This window comes from Tursiops truncatus, chromosome 4 (genome assembly GCF_011762595.2).
Source record: "Tursiops truncatus isolate mTurTru1 chromosome 4, mTurTru1.mat.Y, whole genome shotgun sequence".
Classification (NCBI taxonomy): domain Eukaryota; kingdom Metazoa; phylum Chordata; class Mammalia; order Artiodactyla; family Delphinidae; genus Tursiops; species Tursiops truncatus.
Genome location: NC_047037.1, coordinates 135,922,816 through 135,937,805, shown reverse-complemented (window position 1 = coordinate 135,937,805; position 14,990 = coordinate 135,922,816). Strand labels below are relative to the sequence as shown.

The 14,990-nt window shown below is 39.0% G+C and overlaps 1 protein-coding gene across 15 annotated transcripts in view; it reads right to left on the bottom strand.

Moving 5' to 3' along the window:
• The window catches only part of TTC3 (tetratricopeptide repeat domain 3), a 145,743-nt gene that overhangs the window by 88,385 nt on the left and 42,368 nt on the right, over nt 1-14,990 (bottom strand). For all 15 annotated transcript variants that reach the window (XM_033856058.2, XM_033856069.2, XM_073804492.1 and 12 more), the window contains 5 exons: nt 14,476-14,521; nt 13,542-13,662; nt 12,723-12,786; nt 10,496-10,556; nt 7,437-7,521 (listed from right to left, as the gene is read on the bottom strand). In XM_033856058.2, the coding sequence (XP_033711949.1) occupies nt 7,437-7,521; nt 10,496-10,556; nt 12,723-12,786; nt 13,542-13,662; nt 14,476-14,521 (377 nt within the window). The remainder of the gene's footprint in view (nt 1-7,436; nt 7,522-10,495; nt 10,557-12,722; nt 12,787-13,541; nt 13,663-14,475; nt 14,522-14,990) is intronic.

Genomic DNA, 14,990 nt, shown 5'->3' with positions numbered 1-14,990 from the left:
GTATTGTATATCCTTGCCTCCTTTGTCATAGATTAGTTGACCATATGTGTGTGGGTTTATCTCTGGGCTTTCTATCTTGTTCCACTGATCTATGTTTCTGTTTTTGTGTCAGCACCATATTGTCTTGATTGCTGCAGCTTTGTAGTATAGTCTGAAGTCAGGGAGCCTGATTCCTCCAGCTCCATTATTCATTCTCAAGATTGCTTTGGCTATTCAGGGTCTATTGTGTTTCCATACAAATTGTGAAATTTTTTGTTCTAGTTCTGTGAAAAATGCCAGTGGTAGTTTGATAGGGATTGCATTGAATCTGTAGATTGCTTTGGGTAGTAGAGTCACTTTCACAATGTCGATTCTTCCAATCCAAGAACATGGTGTATCTCTCCATCTATTTGTATCATCTTTAATTTCTTTCATCAGTGTCTTATAATTTTCTGCATACAGGTCTTTTGTCTCCTTATGTAGGTTTATTCCTAGGTATTTTATTCTTTTTGTTGCAATGGTAAATGAGAGTGTTTTCTTAATTTCACTTTCAGATTTTTCATTATTAGTGTATAGGAATGCCAGAGTTTTCTGTGCATTAATTTTGTATCCTGCTACTTCACCAAATTCATTGATTAGCTCTAGTAGTTTTCTGGTAGCATCTTTAGGATTCTCTATGTATAGTATTATGTCATCTGCAAACAGTGACATCTTTACTTCTTCTTTTCCAATTTAGATTCCTTTTATTTCTTTTTTCTTCTCTGATTGCTGTGGCTAAAACTTACAAAACTATGTTGAATAATAGTGGTGAGAGTGGGCAACCTTGTCTTGTTCCTGATCTTAGTGGAAATGCTTTCAGTTTTTCACCATTGAGGACTATGTTGGCTGTGGGTTTGTCATATGTGGCCTTTATTATGTTGAGGAAAGTTCCCTCTATGCCTACTTTCTGTAGGGTTTTTATCATAAATGGGTGTTGAATTTTGTCAAAAGCTTTCTCTGCATCTATTGAGATGATCATATGGTTTTTCTCCTTCAATTTGTTAATATGGTGTATCACCTTGATTGATTTGCATATATTGAAGAATCCTTGCATTCCTGGAATAAACCCAACTTGATCACGGTGTATGATCCTTTTAATGTGCTGTTGGATTCTGTTTCCTAGTATTTTGTTGAGGATTTTTGCATCTATGTTCATCAGTGATATTGGCCTGTAGTTTTCTTTCTTTGTGACATCTTTGTCTGGTTTTGGTATCAGGGTGATGGTGGCCTTGTAGAATGAGTTTGGGAGTGTTCCTCCTTCTGCTATATTTTAGAAGAGTTTGAGAAGGATAGGTGTTCGCTCTTCTCTAAATGTTTGATAGAATTCGCCTGTGAAGCCATCTGGTCCTGGGCTTTTGTTTGTTGGAAGATTTTTAATCACAGTCTCAATTTCAGTGCTTGTGATTGGTCTGTTTATATTTTCTATTTCTTCCTGGTTCAGTCTCGGCAAGTTGTGCATTTCTAAGAATTTGTCCATTTCTTCCAGGTTGCCCATTTTATTGGCATAGAGTTGCTTGTAGTAATCTCTCATGATCCTTTGTATTTCTGCAGTGTCAGTTGTTACTTCTTTTTCATTTCTAATTCTATTGATTTGAGTCTTCTCTCTTTTTTCTTGATGAGTGTGGCTAATGGTTTATCAATTTTGTTTATCTTCTCAAAGAACCAGCTTTTACTTTTACTGATCATTGCTATTGTTTCCTTCATTTCTTTTTCATTTATTTCTGATCTGATCTTTATGATTTCAATCCTTCTGCTAACTTTGGGGGTTTTTTGTTCTTCTTTTTCTAATTGCTTTAGGTGCAAGGTTAGGTTGTTTATTTGAGATGTTTCCTGTTTCTTAAGGTAGGATTGTATTGCTATAAACTTGCCTCTTAGAACTGCTTTTGCTACATCCCATAGGTTTTGGATCATCGTGTTTTCATTGTCATTTATCTCTAAGTATTTTTTGATTTCCTCTTTGATTTCTTCAGTGATCTCTTGGTTATTTAGTAACATAGTGTTTAGCCTCCATGTGTTTGTGTTTTTTACTTTTATTTTCCCTGTAACTGATTTCTAATCTCAGAGTGTTGTGGTCAGAAAAGATGCTTGATATGATTTCAGTTTCCTTAAATTTAATGAGGCTTGATTTGTGACCCAAGATCTATCCTGGAGAATGTTCCATGCACACTTGAGAAAAAAGTGTAAGCTGCTGTTTTTGGATGGAATGTGCTATAAATATCAATTAAGTCTCTCTGGTCTATTGTGTAATTTAAAGCTTGTGTTTCCTTACTAATCTTTTGTTTGGATGATCTGTCCATTGGTGTAAGTGAGGTGTTAAAGTCCCCCACTATTATTGTGTTACTGTCATATTCCTCTTTTATAGCTGTTGGCAGTTGCCTCATGTATTGCAGTGTACCTACGTTGGGTGCATATATATTTATAATTGTTATATCTTCTTCTTGGATTGATCCTTTGATCATTATGTAGGGTCCTTCCTTGTCTCGTGTAACATTCTTTATTTTGAAGTCTATTTTATCTGATATGAGTATTGCTACTCCAGCTTTCTTTTGATTTCCATTTGCATGGAATATCTTTTTCCATCCCCTCACTTTCAGTCTGTATGTGTCCCTAGGTCTGAAGTGGGTCTCTTGTAGACAGCATATATATGGGTCTTCTTTTTGAATCCATTCAGCAAGCTTGTGTCTTTTGGTTGGAGCATTTAATCCATTCACGTTTAAGGTAATTCTCGATATGTATGTTCCTATTACCATTTTCTTAATTGTTTTGGGTTTGTTTTTGTAGGTCCTTTTCTTCTCTTGTGTTTCCCACTTAGAGAAGTTCCTTTAGCATTTGTTGTAGAGCTGGTGTGGTGGTGCTGAATTCTCTCAGCTTTTGCTTGTTTGGAAAGCTTTTGATTTCTCCATTGAATCAGAATGAGATTCCTTGCCAGGTAGAGTAATCTTGGTTGTAGGTTCTTCCCTTTCATCACTTTAAATGTGTCATGCCACTCCCTTGTGGCTTGTAGAATTTCTGCTGAGAAATCAGCTGTTAACCTTATGAGAGTTCCCTTGTATGATATTTGTCATTTTCCTCTTGCTGCTTTCAATAATTTCTCTTTGTCTTTAATTTTTGCCAGTTTGATTACTATGTATCTCGGTGTGTTTCTCCTTGGCTTTAACCTGTATGGGACTCTCTGCACTTCCTGGACTTGGGTGGCTATTTCCTTTCCCATGTTAGGAAAGCTTTCAACTATAATCTCTTCAAATATTTTCTTGGGTCCCTTCTCTCTCTCTTCTTCTTCTGGAACCCCTATGATGCGAATGTTGTTGCGCTTAATGTTGTCCCAGAGGTCTCTTAGGATGTCTTCATTTCTTCTCATTCTTTTTTCTTTATTCTGTTCCACAGCAGTGAACACCATTCTGTCTTCCAGGTCACTTATCTGTTCTTCTGCCTCAGTTATTCTGCTATTGATTCCTTCTAGTGTAGTTTTCATTTCAGTTATCGTATTGTTCATCTCTGTTTGTTTGTTCTTTAATTCTTCTTCTAGGTCTTTGTTAAACATTTCTTGCAGCTTCTCGATCTTTGCCTCCATTCTTTTTCCGAGATTCTGGATCATCTTCACTATCATTATTCTGAATTCTTTTTCTGGAAGGTTGCCTTTCTCCACTTCATTTATTTATTTTTCTGGGGTTTTATCTTGTTTCTTCATCTGGTACGTAGCCCTCTGCCTTTTCATCTTGTCTGTCTGTCTGTGAATGTGGTTTTTCTTCCACAGGCTGCAGGATTGTAGTTCCTGCTTCTGCTGTCTGCCCTCTCTTGGATGAGGCTATCTAAGAGGCTTGTGCAAGTTTCCTGATGGGAGGGACTGGTGGTGGGTAGAGCTGTGTGTTGCTCTGGTGGGCAGAGCTCAGTAAAACTTTAATCCTCTTGTCTGCTGATGGATGGGGCTGGGTTTCCTCCCTGTTGGTTGTTTGGCCTGAGGTGACACAACACTGGAGCCTGCCCAGGCTCTTTGGTGGGGCTAATGGAGGACTCTGGGAGGGCTCACGCCAAGGAGTACTTCCCAGAACTTCTGCTGCCAGTGTCCTTGTCCCCACGGTGAGCCACAGCCACCCCCCGCCTCTGCAGGAGACCCTCCAACACCAGCCGGTAGGTCTGGTTCAGTCTCCTATGGGGTCACTGCTCCTTCCCCTGGGTCCCGATGCGCACACTACTTTGTGTGTGCCCTCCAAGAGTGGATCTCTGTTTCCCCCAGTCCTGTCGAAGTCCTGTAATCAAATCCCACTAGCCTTCAAAGTCTGATTCTCTAGTAATTCCTCCTCCCGTCACCGGACCCCCAGGTTGGGAAGCCTGACATGTGGCTCAGAACCTTCACTCCAGTGGGTGGACTTCTGTGGTATAAGTGTTCGCCAGTCTGTGAGTCACCCACCCAGCAGTTATGGGTTTTGATTTTATTGTGATGGCACACTTCCTACCATCTCACTGTCGCTTCTCCTTTGTCTTTGGATGTGGGATATCTTTTTTGGTGAGTTCCAGTGTCTTCCCATCAATGATTGTTCAGCAGTTAGTTGTGATTCCGGTGTTCTCGCAAGAGGGAGTGAGAGCACGTCCTTCTACTCCGCTACCTTGAACCAATCTCCTTCACTATTTTCTACTTTGTAATTTCCTTCTACTTTCTTTGGGTTTTTTTTCCCTGCTCTTGGAATGAATGCATTACTAATCTAAAAGTCTTTATTCCTTTAATACATACATTTAGCTTGATAAATTTCCTTCAAAGTAATATCAAAGTTGTACCCCTTGCATTTTTTTATTGAGAGGGAAGTACAGAGATTTCCATATACCCCTTTGCCCCTTACGTGAATAGCTTCCCCCATCATCAAAATCACTCCTCAGAATGGTATATTGGGTTGGCAAAAAAGTTTCTTCAGGGTGCTTCCCTGGTGGCGCAGTGGTTGAGAGTCCACCTGCCGAGGCAGGGGACACGGGTTTGTGCCCCGGTCTGGGAAGATCCCGCATGCTGCGGAGTGGCTGGGCCCGTGAGCCATGGCCGCTGAGCCTGCGCATCCAGAGCCTGTGCGCCGCAGCGGGAGACACAACAGTGAGAGGCCCACGTACCGCAAAAAAAAAAAAAAAAAGTTCCTTCGGTTTTTAAGTAAAAATAAAAGACATTTTTCATTTTCACCACAAATTTTATTGAACAACACATTCACCATTTTATTCCACTACCTTCTGCCAATTTTCAGGCAACTTCATAATTCCATCTTCCCAAAACTTTTTATCTTTTTGAGCAAAGAACTGTTCCATGTGCCTTTTACAGTCTTCCAGGGATTTGAAATTTTTTCCATTAAGAGAATTTTGTAAAGACCAAAGTAAATGGAAATCCAAAAGTGCAATATCTGGTGTATATGGCAGATGAATCAAAACTTCCCAGCCAAGCTAACAGTTTTTGCCTGGTCATCAAAGAAACATGCGGTCTTGCGTTATCTTGATGGAAGATTATGCACTTCCTGTTGACTAATTCTGGACACTTTTCATGGAGTGCTTTCAGTTGGTCTAACTGGGAGCAGTACTTGTTGGAATTAATCGTTTGGTTTTCCAGAAGGAGCTCATAATAGAGGACTACCTTCCAATTCCACCATATGCGCATCACCACCTTCTTGGGAGGAAGACCAGCCTTTGGTGTGGTTGGTGGTGGTTCATTTCGCTTGCCCCATGATCCCTTCCATTCCACATTACTGTATAGCATCCACTTTTCATTGCCAATCACAATTTGTTTTAAAAACAGAATGTTTTCATTACGTTTTAGTAGAAAATCATATGCGGAAATATGGTCAAGAAGGTGTTTTTTGCTTAACTTATGTGGAATCCAAACATCAAAGAGATGAAAATAACCAAGCCGGTGCAAATGATTTTCAACGCTTGATCTGGATATTTTCAGTATGTCGACTATCTCCCATGTGGTATAACGCTGACTGTTCTCAATTAATGTCTCAGTTTGATGGCTATCAACTTCAACTGGTCTACCCGACCATGGAGCATAGTCCAACGAGAAACCTCCAGCATGAAACTTCGCAAACCACTTTTGACATGTTCAATCAGTCACAGCACCTTCGCCATACACTACACAAATCTTTTTTGCGTTTCAGTTGCGTTTTTACCTTTCTTGAAATAATAAAGTGTAATATGCTGAAAATATTGTTTTCTTCCATCTTCAATATTAAAATGATTACACAAAAATTCACCAATTTTGAAAAGTTTTTTTTTAAATGCACACTGATATGACAGCTGTCACATACAATCAAAACTGTTTCGAATGGAGTTAAAGACAACTAAGTGCTACTAGAGCCATCTTACATAAAAAAACAAATGAGGGACTTCCCTGGTGGTGCAGTGGTTAAGAAGCCGCCTGCCAATGCAGGGGACCTGGGTTCGAGCCCTGGTCCAGGAAGATCCCACATGCCACGAAACTAAGTCAATGCGCCACAACTACTGAGTCTGCGCTCTAGAGCCCGTGAGCCACAACTACTGAGCTCATGAGCCTCAACTACTGAAGCCTGCAAGCCAAGAGCCCATGCTCCCCAGCAACAGAAGCCACTGCAATGAAAAGCCTGAGCACCACAACGAAGAGCAGCCCCCGCTGGCCACAAATAGAGAAAGCCCACATGCAGCAACGAAGACCCAACGCAGCCAAAAGAATAAATTAATTAAAAAAAAACGAACCTTTTGGCCAACCCAATATACATACATGGGGTGGGGTGCTTTTTTTTTTTATTTAACGAAGGATTAACCTACACTGACACATCATAATCACCCAAAGTCCATAGTTTACCTATGAACCCTATGGTTCACTCTTTGTGTTGTACATTCCATAGGTTCGGACAAATGTATAATGACTGTATCTATCATTTATACTATCATACAGAGGATTTTCACAGCCCTAAAAATCCTCTGTGCTGTGCCTATTCATCTCTTCCCCCTTAATGTGCATTTTTCATTACTTACCAAATACTACAGTTTTATATAGAAAGTTATATGATAAATCATTCAAAGAATAAAAAGTTTGCTCTTTAATGGTTCTATAGTAGACGTAATAAAACCGCAGGTGCTTAAACCTTTTAAAATGATTTAAACCTTCTTAAAATATTTAACTTAAAAGTTAACACTTTGGGAAGACTTGCTTCTTCCTTTTAAATCTATGGGACACAAACAATTTTGTATTCAGTATTAACCATTAGTTAAACCTCTGGTTCACACACTTACCAAGTTAAAACCTAAATTAGTGACGATTTGGTTTCTTAGCAATCATCTATTAAATTATATGTTCATAACTAAAATTATTAAAAAAAAACTTTAGAGATGTACACAATTAGACTTAATTCATATGAAAAATGTTATGTTCAAAGAGTTTGCTTTTCCATTAGAAAAGCCTTTGCCTTTACCTGGTGTGCAGCTCTGGAGGATTTAGAGAACTGTTTCTCCAAGATGTTTTTCAAATCTACTGGTAAACTCCCTTGTGAACCAGAACTAAAAGAGAAAAGCACTGTTTTGAATTATTTTAATATAAAACAATCCTGCTTATTATATAAATAAAAAAATATTTACTGAAGGTCATTTTAAACTTAGTAAATAGGGAGTCACAAGTTCCTAAATAGAAACATTACCAAGATGCCAATTCTCTCCAAATTAATTTCTAAATCCAATAAAAATCCCTATAAATTTACTGGGGAAAGGGGACCAGATGAACTGATTATTCAGATGTTATAAAAGAACAGCTTTAAAAAAAAACGAAAGAAAGAAATTGGTGGATTTACACTGATTACCTAAAGTTATTACAAATCTAAAGTCATGAGTAACAACAAATCATAAAACAAGAAATGTGCCCCAAAACACTGCAAAGATGATCCATCTCATATGAAAATCTGTTCATAAGGTATAACCTTTTCAGAAAGTCTGACCCCCAATGCTGGTGAGGGTAAGAAAGATTCAGGTACTCCAGGTGGTGTTTTCTGACACCACATACCTGTCATTTTTCCACACCGATTCTCCAACACCAACTGAGTGTCCAACAATTCAATTCTGACACCAACTCTGGAGTTAAGAACTTAGGCCCCACAGCTTAAAGGCTCAGTCCCACAAGACTGCCCTAACTTCAGCCACAATGGGGTACCCAGGCTACCCATACTTCTGCCCTGCCGACTACAAATTCAGGGGTTCCCGTGACTACCCCTTGGGTTCAACTATTCCCTAGGACAACTCACAGAACTCAGGAAAGCGCTTTACTTACCATTACCAGTTTACTGTAAAGGATGTAAGTCAGGAGCAGCTCAGTGGAAAAGATGCATGGGAAGGTGTAGGGGAAGGGGGTGCCTCAGAGCTTTCACACAGTCCCAGAGTGCACCATCTCCCCAGCATCTCGATGTAGCCACCAACCAGAAGCTCCCTGGGCCCCTATGTTTAGAGGTTCTTACTGGCGTTTCATTACACAGGCATCAATGATTTAATTACTGGACACTGGTGACTAAACTCCATTTCTTGTTCCCTTCTTCTCCCCAAAGATCAGGGGTGGGGCTGTAAAGTTCCAGCCAACCACACACTTTATTTTTCTGGTGACCAGCCTCAATCCTGAAGGTAGGGACCCAACCTTGGGTCACTTTATTAGTATAAACTCAAGTAGAGAGGAAGGGGCTCATTATAAATAACGAAAGACTCTCTCATCATTCAGGAAATTCCAAGGGTCCTAGGAGCCCTGTGCCAGGAACTGGGGACATAGACCGAATATATAAATATCTTTACTATACCACACCCTCTCACAGCTTAGTAGGAGTGTGAACACTGCTCATTTTTTGAGAGGAGAATTTGGCAGTATCTATCAAAGTTAAAATTACACATCCCCTTTGACAGCAGTTCCACTCTAGAAATTTCTCCTTCACACACATCTATACTAGGAAATACCCTGCAGCCATGAAAATGAAGGATGTAGATCCCCATGGTCTGATATGGAAAGGTAGTCAAGGCATTTTGAAAGAGATAAAAGCAAGCTGTAGGCCAGAATAGTTCCAACAACAATGAAAACTATAGTGTTAACAATAATGATAGTTCAGGGCTTCCCTGGTGGCGCAGTGGTTGAGAGTCCGCCTGCCGATGCAGGGGACACGGGTTCGTGCCCCGGTCCGGGAAGATCCCACATGCCACAGAGCGGCTGGGCCCGTGAGTCATGGTCGCTGAGACTGCGCGTCCGGAGCCTGTGCTCCGCAACGGGAGAAGCCACAACAGTGAGAGGCCCGCGTACCGCAAAAAAATAATAATAATAATAATGATAGTTCAAGTGTATTGAGCATTTACCATGTTCTATTGCTCTAAGTATTTTATGTGGTTGTCCCATTTAATTGTTAAATAACCTCATGAAGTAGACATAATCAAGAAGAGCATTCAGTTTGAAAACAGAAACAAAATATCAGGAAAATAAATTTATCTTTAACACAACAGGTTAAAGTTATAACTGTGCATTCAAAGAATGAGCATGTATTGGGTTTTGGCTTCCTTTTATGATGAGGGAAGGGGGGCAAGGAGGAAGACTCAGGACTTCTCTAACAAATAACAGAAAAACAAAAGGCACTATGGCCTTGCTTTGTATTTAACTTTTGAGGCACCATCAGAAAAGGGTCATTTTTAAAAAATAGGGCTTTACTAATTTATCTTAGTGCTTTGATATTCAAATCATTCTCCTTTAAGCACCTATCAAAGAATCAGCCTTAAGAAATGAAGAGAAAACTGAAAACTAGTGGAACTGTGGCAAAAATGGCTTTGCAGTTTCTCCAGCACCACTTTCATTGATTTCATGAATTTCTGTATCTGTTATAAGATTTACAATTTCACTTTGCAATCAATTTATATCTTTGTAGCTAATGGGGGTTAACTCTAAAGATTGGTGGCAAGAGTTCCTACTGCTAATTTGGGGGGGATGTTTGGTAGAACGAATTTTGTAAGTGGTCGGTTCATTAGTAAATCCTTGCCTATGAATATACAGATAGCCACGCCAGTGTATGCAAAGTTAAGTTCCCAGATGGCCAAGAAATTGCTAACAGCAAGTTTCTAAAGCAAGGCACTAGAGAAGGGAGTCAGAGAGAGGGGAAATAAAGCAAACAGGGAAGGAGACTAAGTTTTCACTTTATACTTATCTGAATCTTTTTTCCTCTTATGAGCCTGTATTTTGGAATTTTAAGAAATTAATACTGATATATCTCGTATTATATGACTTTCAGAAATCAGTATTAACATCCAGGATTAATACTCCTTTAGTCAAAAATGACCCTTTCCTAATAAAGACATGCCGTGCTATTTGAAAGGGATTTTTTACTACTTATCATAGTACACATGTGTAAAGGCAGCTACTACTAGAAAGAGATTTAATTTTCTTTTTTCTTTTTTCTTGGGAGGAGGGCATTACAGAAACGAAACGAAACAAACAAACAAAAAACCCTTACATTAAAAAACATACCTGAACTTCTCCAATTCATTGTTTCGGGATTTTTGTTTTCCTTTATATTTTGGAGGCTGACCTGTGAATACAAAAGTATTTGTTCCTGAAATCTGTACATAAAAATCTACAAGCTTGAAAGTAAAAGTAAAACATTTTTTAAAAATGTAAATTGGAATAAGAAAGCAAAGGAGGCAACACTGTATGTGAGTCTAACTATAAACAGGTAAGCCAAAAAAAAGAAGCTACTGATGATGTTTCCCTATGTATGCTATAAAATTATTATAAAGATTATAATGACGATTATCATTTAGTCCTATAGTAGATATAGAAGAGATACAGGTGTAGTTCCTGTTCTCAGGTAGTTTACAATCAGATGGGAAGAAAAGACAGTCACTTCACCAATTAAATAACAATCCCCGTTAAGAAGAAAAGAAGATGCATTGTTACTGAAATGTTAATTCCATAGTAACTGCTCTTGTAACTCCTAGAAGGGAAAAATCACTTAAGCTGGAGTGGCTGGGAAACACCTTAGTGGGGATGCAGCATTTGTATTTAGTTTTAAGGAACAAGTAGGATTTCCAAAGAATGGGTCAAATGAAGTTTTATTTTAAGAAACACTACATAAACCTGTGTGACTGGGCGAGTTAAGTAAGGATAGATTGAAAGGGGCTGCAAGCCAGGCAGGTTGGTATGAGTGTTTACAGGCCCAGGGCTTCTGACTCCCCAGCTCTGCAAGCTCAGCCTTTATCCCACTGAAAGGAGGAGAGAGCCACTGTACACTTTGAGGCAGGGGAGTCACACGTGCAAAGTTGTGTAGAAGAGAGCACAGCAATAGGGACTGGGTGTCTCTGATGGAAGCTTTGGGAGATATAGCAGAGGCAAGTCAGAGCCTATGTATAGGGAGGGGATGAGAGCCTGAGCTCTGATGGCCTCAGAAAACAAGAGGCTTCTAGAAAGAAAGAAGAGTTCTAATTTGATTTCTACTGTGTGACCTAGGGCAAAATTATTTAATCTAACCCTGGGACCTCAATTTCTTTGACTGAATATAGATGCGGACGTATGGATGGTATTTAAATGATTTAAATGTGCTATCTGATAATAATGGTCTAAGAAATACAAATAAATTAAAAGCTGTTTTCAAAAAAACAGTTTTATTCTCAAAGATTTTTCACATGCTATAAAGTCACATCAGGTAAGACAAACACCTGCGTTTCCCCCTCTTTGTAACTGTGCTGAAGTGCTAACCAGTAGTTAAGTGGTTGGATACGCAGCACTGGAGCCTAAGAGAAGGTAGAGCTGCAGGAAGTAAAAGAGAGAAATGGCTGCCAGAAGTAAAAACACTGAAAAAAATAAACAAATGAACCAAAAAACAGGTGGAAGGAAAAGAGAGCAACAGGATCACTAACTAGAAGGCCAACAATCTTACCACAATAACTCTGAAAGGAGCACATGAAAGCTTGAGATAAGTAACCTGTGTGTAACAACAACTTTGAGTTGCTGAATTCTCTCAAACTCTGTTTTAAAAGGCAGAGAAGAATAACCCACTTAGAACGATTTCTCTCAAAAGCTGGGAGTATAAACGGAGACTGAGAAATAAACGAGGCATGCGTGTCCACTTCTCTGGAACCCTTCGTTTCCCAAAGATGCCAGTAGACAAGGTCTGGCTGTGTGTCTGCGTATTTTCTAGATGCATAAACATATGCACTAAGCACATACAATTTAAATAAACTAGTATTAGGCTAAAGCATCCATTCTCAACAGGGGTGACATCACCCACAAGAAAGTCGTAACTGGTTATTGGAAGATGAAAAAATCCGTTTTTATATATAAAGCACACATGTACATACAGTACATAAACAGATAAACAGTATCTGTGATATTAAAGTTTCACAAGGGGAGGGTAATTAGGGGAAAAAAGTGTCTAAAAAGGCTCTGGGAGTGGGGGTAGATGATGAAATAAAAGTTGAGAAACACTGGCCTAGTGGAAATTAGGTAGCAGACCACGAAGAGCGCCATTTTTCTTCTCCATTCCTTTATTTGGTTTTCCAAAATTAAATTTATTAAACAATATGAAAAGACTGAGCATTGATTACAAATAAACATTCAATATTTTCTCGACACAGAAGCATTGTAAAGTAAAAGGAGAATGATAGCAAATATAAGGCTTGTGAGAATTTTAGGGCACAGAAGTTGAGGCAACACTACGCTAATTCAGCAACAATTTACATATGGGAAAAAGACTCACTTGATGGTGGCAGAAATTCAGGATGACAGTCACAATCATCTACCTTCAAAGCTTCATCTGCCACCTACCAAGAAAATAAAATTAGTGACACTTTCAAAAAAATACAGCCATGAAAAGTTCAATAGCTAAATAATAAAACTGAGTAGCAAAGAATTTATCCAAGTGCCTAAAATACTCAGCTTTACCAAATGAATAAACAAACTGATAGGGGCTTCCCCGGTGGCGCAGTGGTTGGGAGTCCGCCTGCCGATGCAGGGGACACGGGTTCGTGCCCCGGTCTGAGAAGATCCCACATGCCGCGGAGCACGTCCGGAGCCTGTGCTCCGCAACAGGAGAGGCCACAACAGTGAGAGGCTCGCGTACCGCAAAAAAAAAAAAAAAAAAAAAAACAAAACAAAAAAAACAAAAAAAACAAACTGATAACTACTGAACAATACTATCACATCTTTCCTTATTCTCCTCTCCCTAACTGAATACAGCTTCTTTGAGACTTTCATTATTAACAACAGAAGGACTTTACAGCGGGTTGGGAAAGTTCCCTGCAATGCGTACTACATATCTAACCCGAAAACACCAATTCCCTTTTTTCCCCTCAAACCCTGGAAAGAAATATAAATGTGAACTTGGTGATATCTGCTGAGCTTTGAGTACACTACAATTCAGGAAAACTCAGACACAGGTCATCTGGGACACTGATCACAGAGCCAGGCTATAGGCTCAGAGGTGCATACTGGTTTCCATTATCACAAAAATATTTGTAAAAATATAAGACTACCTATACTTGAAATAATTCTAATTTTAGTTTTTAACTGAGCTTACCTTTGGATTCTGATTACCACCGTTTGCCATTTCGTGGTTAGGTTTTCTGGAATTTTTTTCAGTCTCCACAAAGTTAAGTGAAGTACTAAATGCAGGTGCTGATAAACTAGGTATGTAGGCCCTGAGTGGTAATAAAAGAAATAATCGTTTTAAAAAAATTATTTTTAAAAAGTTATCCTTCAAACAAAGAGGTTTCAGCAAGTATAGCCTTTTTACCTTGAAAGCAAGGTAATATTGTTTCAAAAAGAATCTCTACCTGTGAGATTGGGTTTCATACATAAATATGACTTTAAATTTGGTATTAAAAACTCCAAATAGATTACGAACAGTTCAAGAAATGTATTCTGGTTTCTAATTTAACAGCTGTTATAAATTTAACAGCTTCAACATCTTAGGCATTTAAGCATGTGGGAAAAGCTTAATCTATTTTAACTGCCAAGTGAAAAACGTAGACTCCTGGCTGCTATCTGTTTCCTTATGAGCACACTCAAGTCTATCTGCTGCCTATTTCTAACAGAAGTGTCTTGGCCTTTGAAAGGTATCAGGAGGCTGGAAGCAGATGTTTCCAGGACAGAGGTGAGGGGTAAAAGGCACAGACTGAGCCCCGCTCTCTGCTGCCAGGAACCTCGTGGCTAAACTGGTGCCGTTCAAGCGCAGTAACATCCAATTAACATTTCACGCCTCTTCTCCCATAGGCTTAGGCCATGGATCTCCGATATATACATATGCAAAGAGTTCAGCCAAACAGTAAGCAAAACCAATCAGGCAAATCACAGGTCGCCTGATCTTACAAACACTTTAAAAACCTCTTCTCATCCTTCCATCTCCAACTTTATTGTGGTTGCTATTATCTACTAAAGCATCCAACAGCAATTCTGAAACTCACAGAGCAAAACCATTCCGAGTAACAGCTACTGATCTGATATTAACTCACCTGCTTTCATAGAAGGCTTTAATTGGATTCCTAGTTGGTGTTCGACCTACAAAAATGAATCACACACACATAGTAATCAGCGGACTGGCAACACATACTTTAAAAGATTTTCACATCTCTTTTAAGCTGACAGTAAGAATATCAAATTTAGGGAACTGAAAAATAAACCTAAACAATTTTACACTTCTAGATGTTTTTAGTTTTAGAATGATGTCAACAAAATGTTACACAAACCTTATCTGACATCTCATTATCATGGGATCATTGACTAGATGCAGCAATATATAAATCTCAATCAGAGACAGTACCTGTCTTCAAGGAGCTCACAATCTTATAATCATGTTCTGTTGGATGACAACATCTGTTAGTGAAATAGGACAGCTCAGCTCAGCTTCATAAGACACTAACTACCCAAAGAAGAAATAACAGGAAAGATCTATATGCTGAAAGCATAGAGTGAAAGCATTCAGGTACTGGGAAAGCAAAACGACTTAGGAGAGAAAACAAGGGTAAAA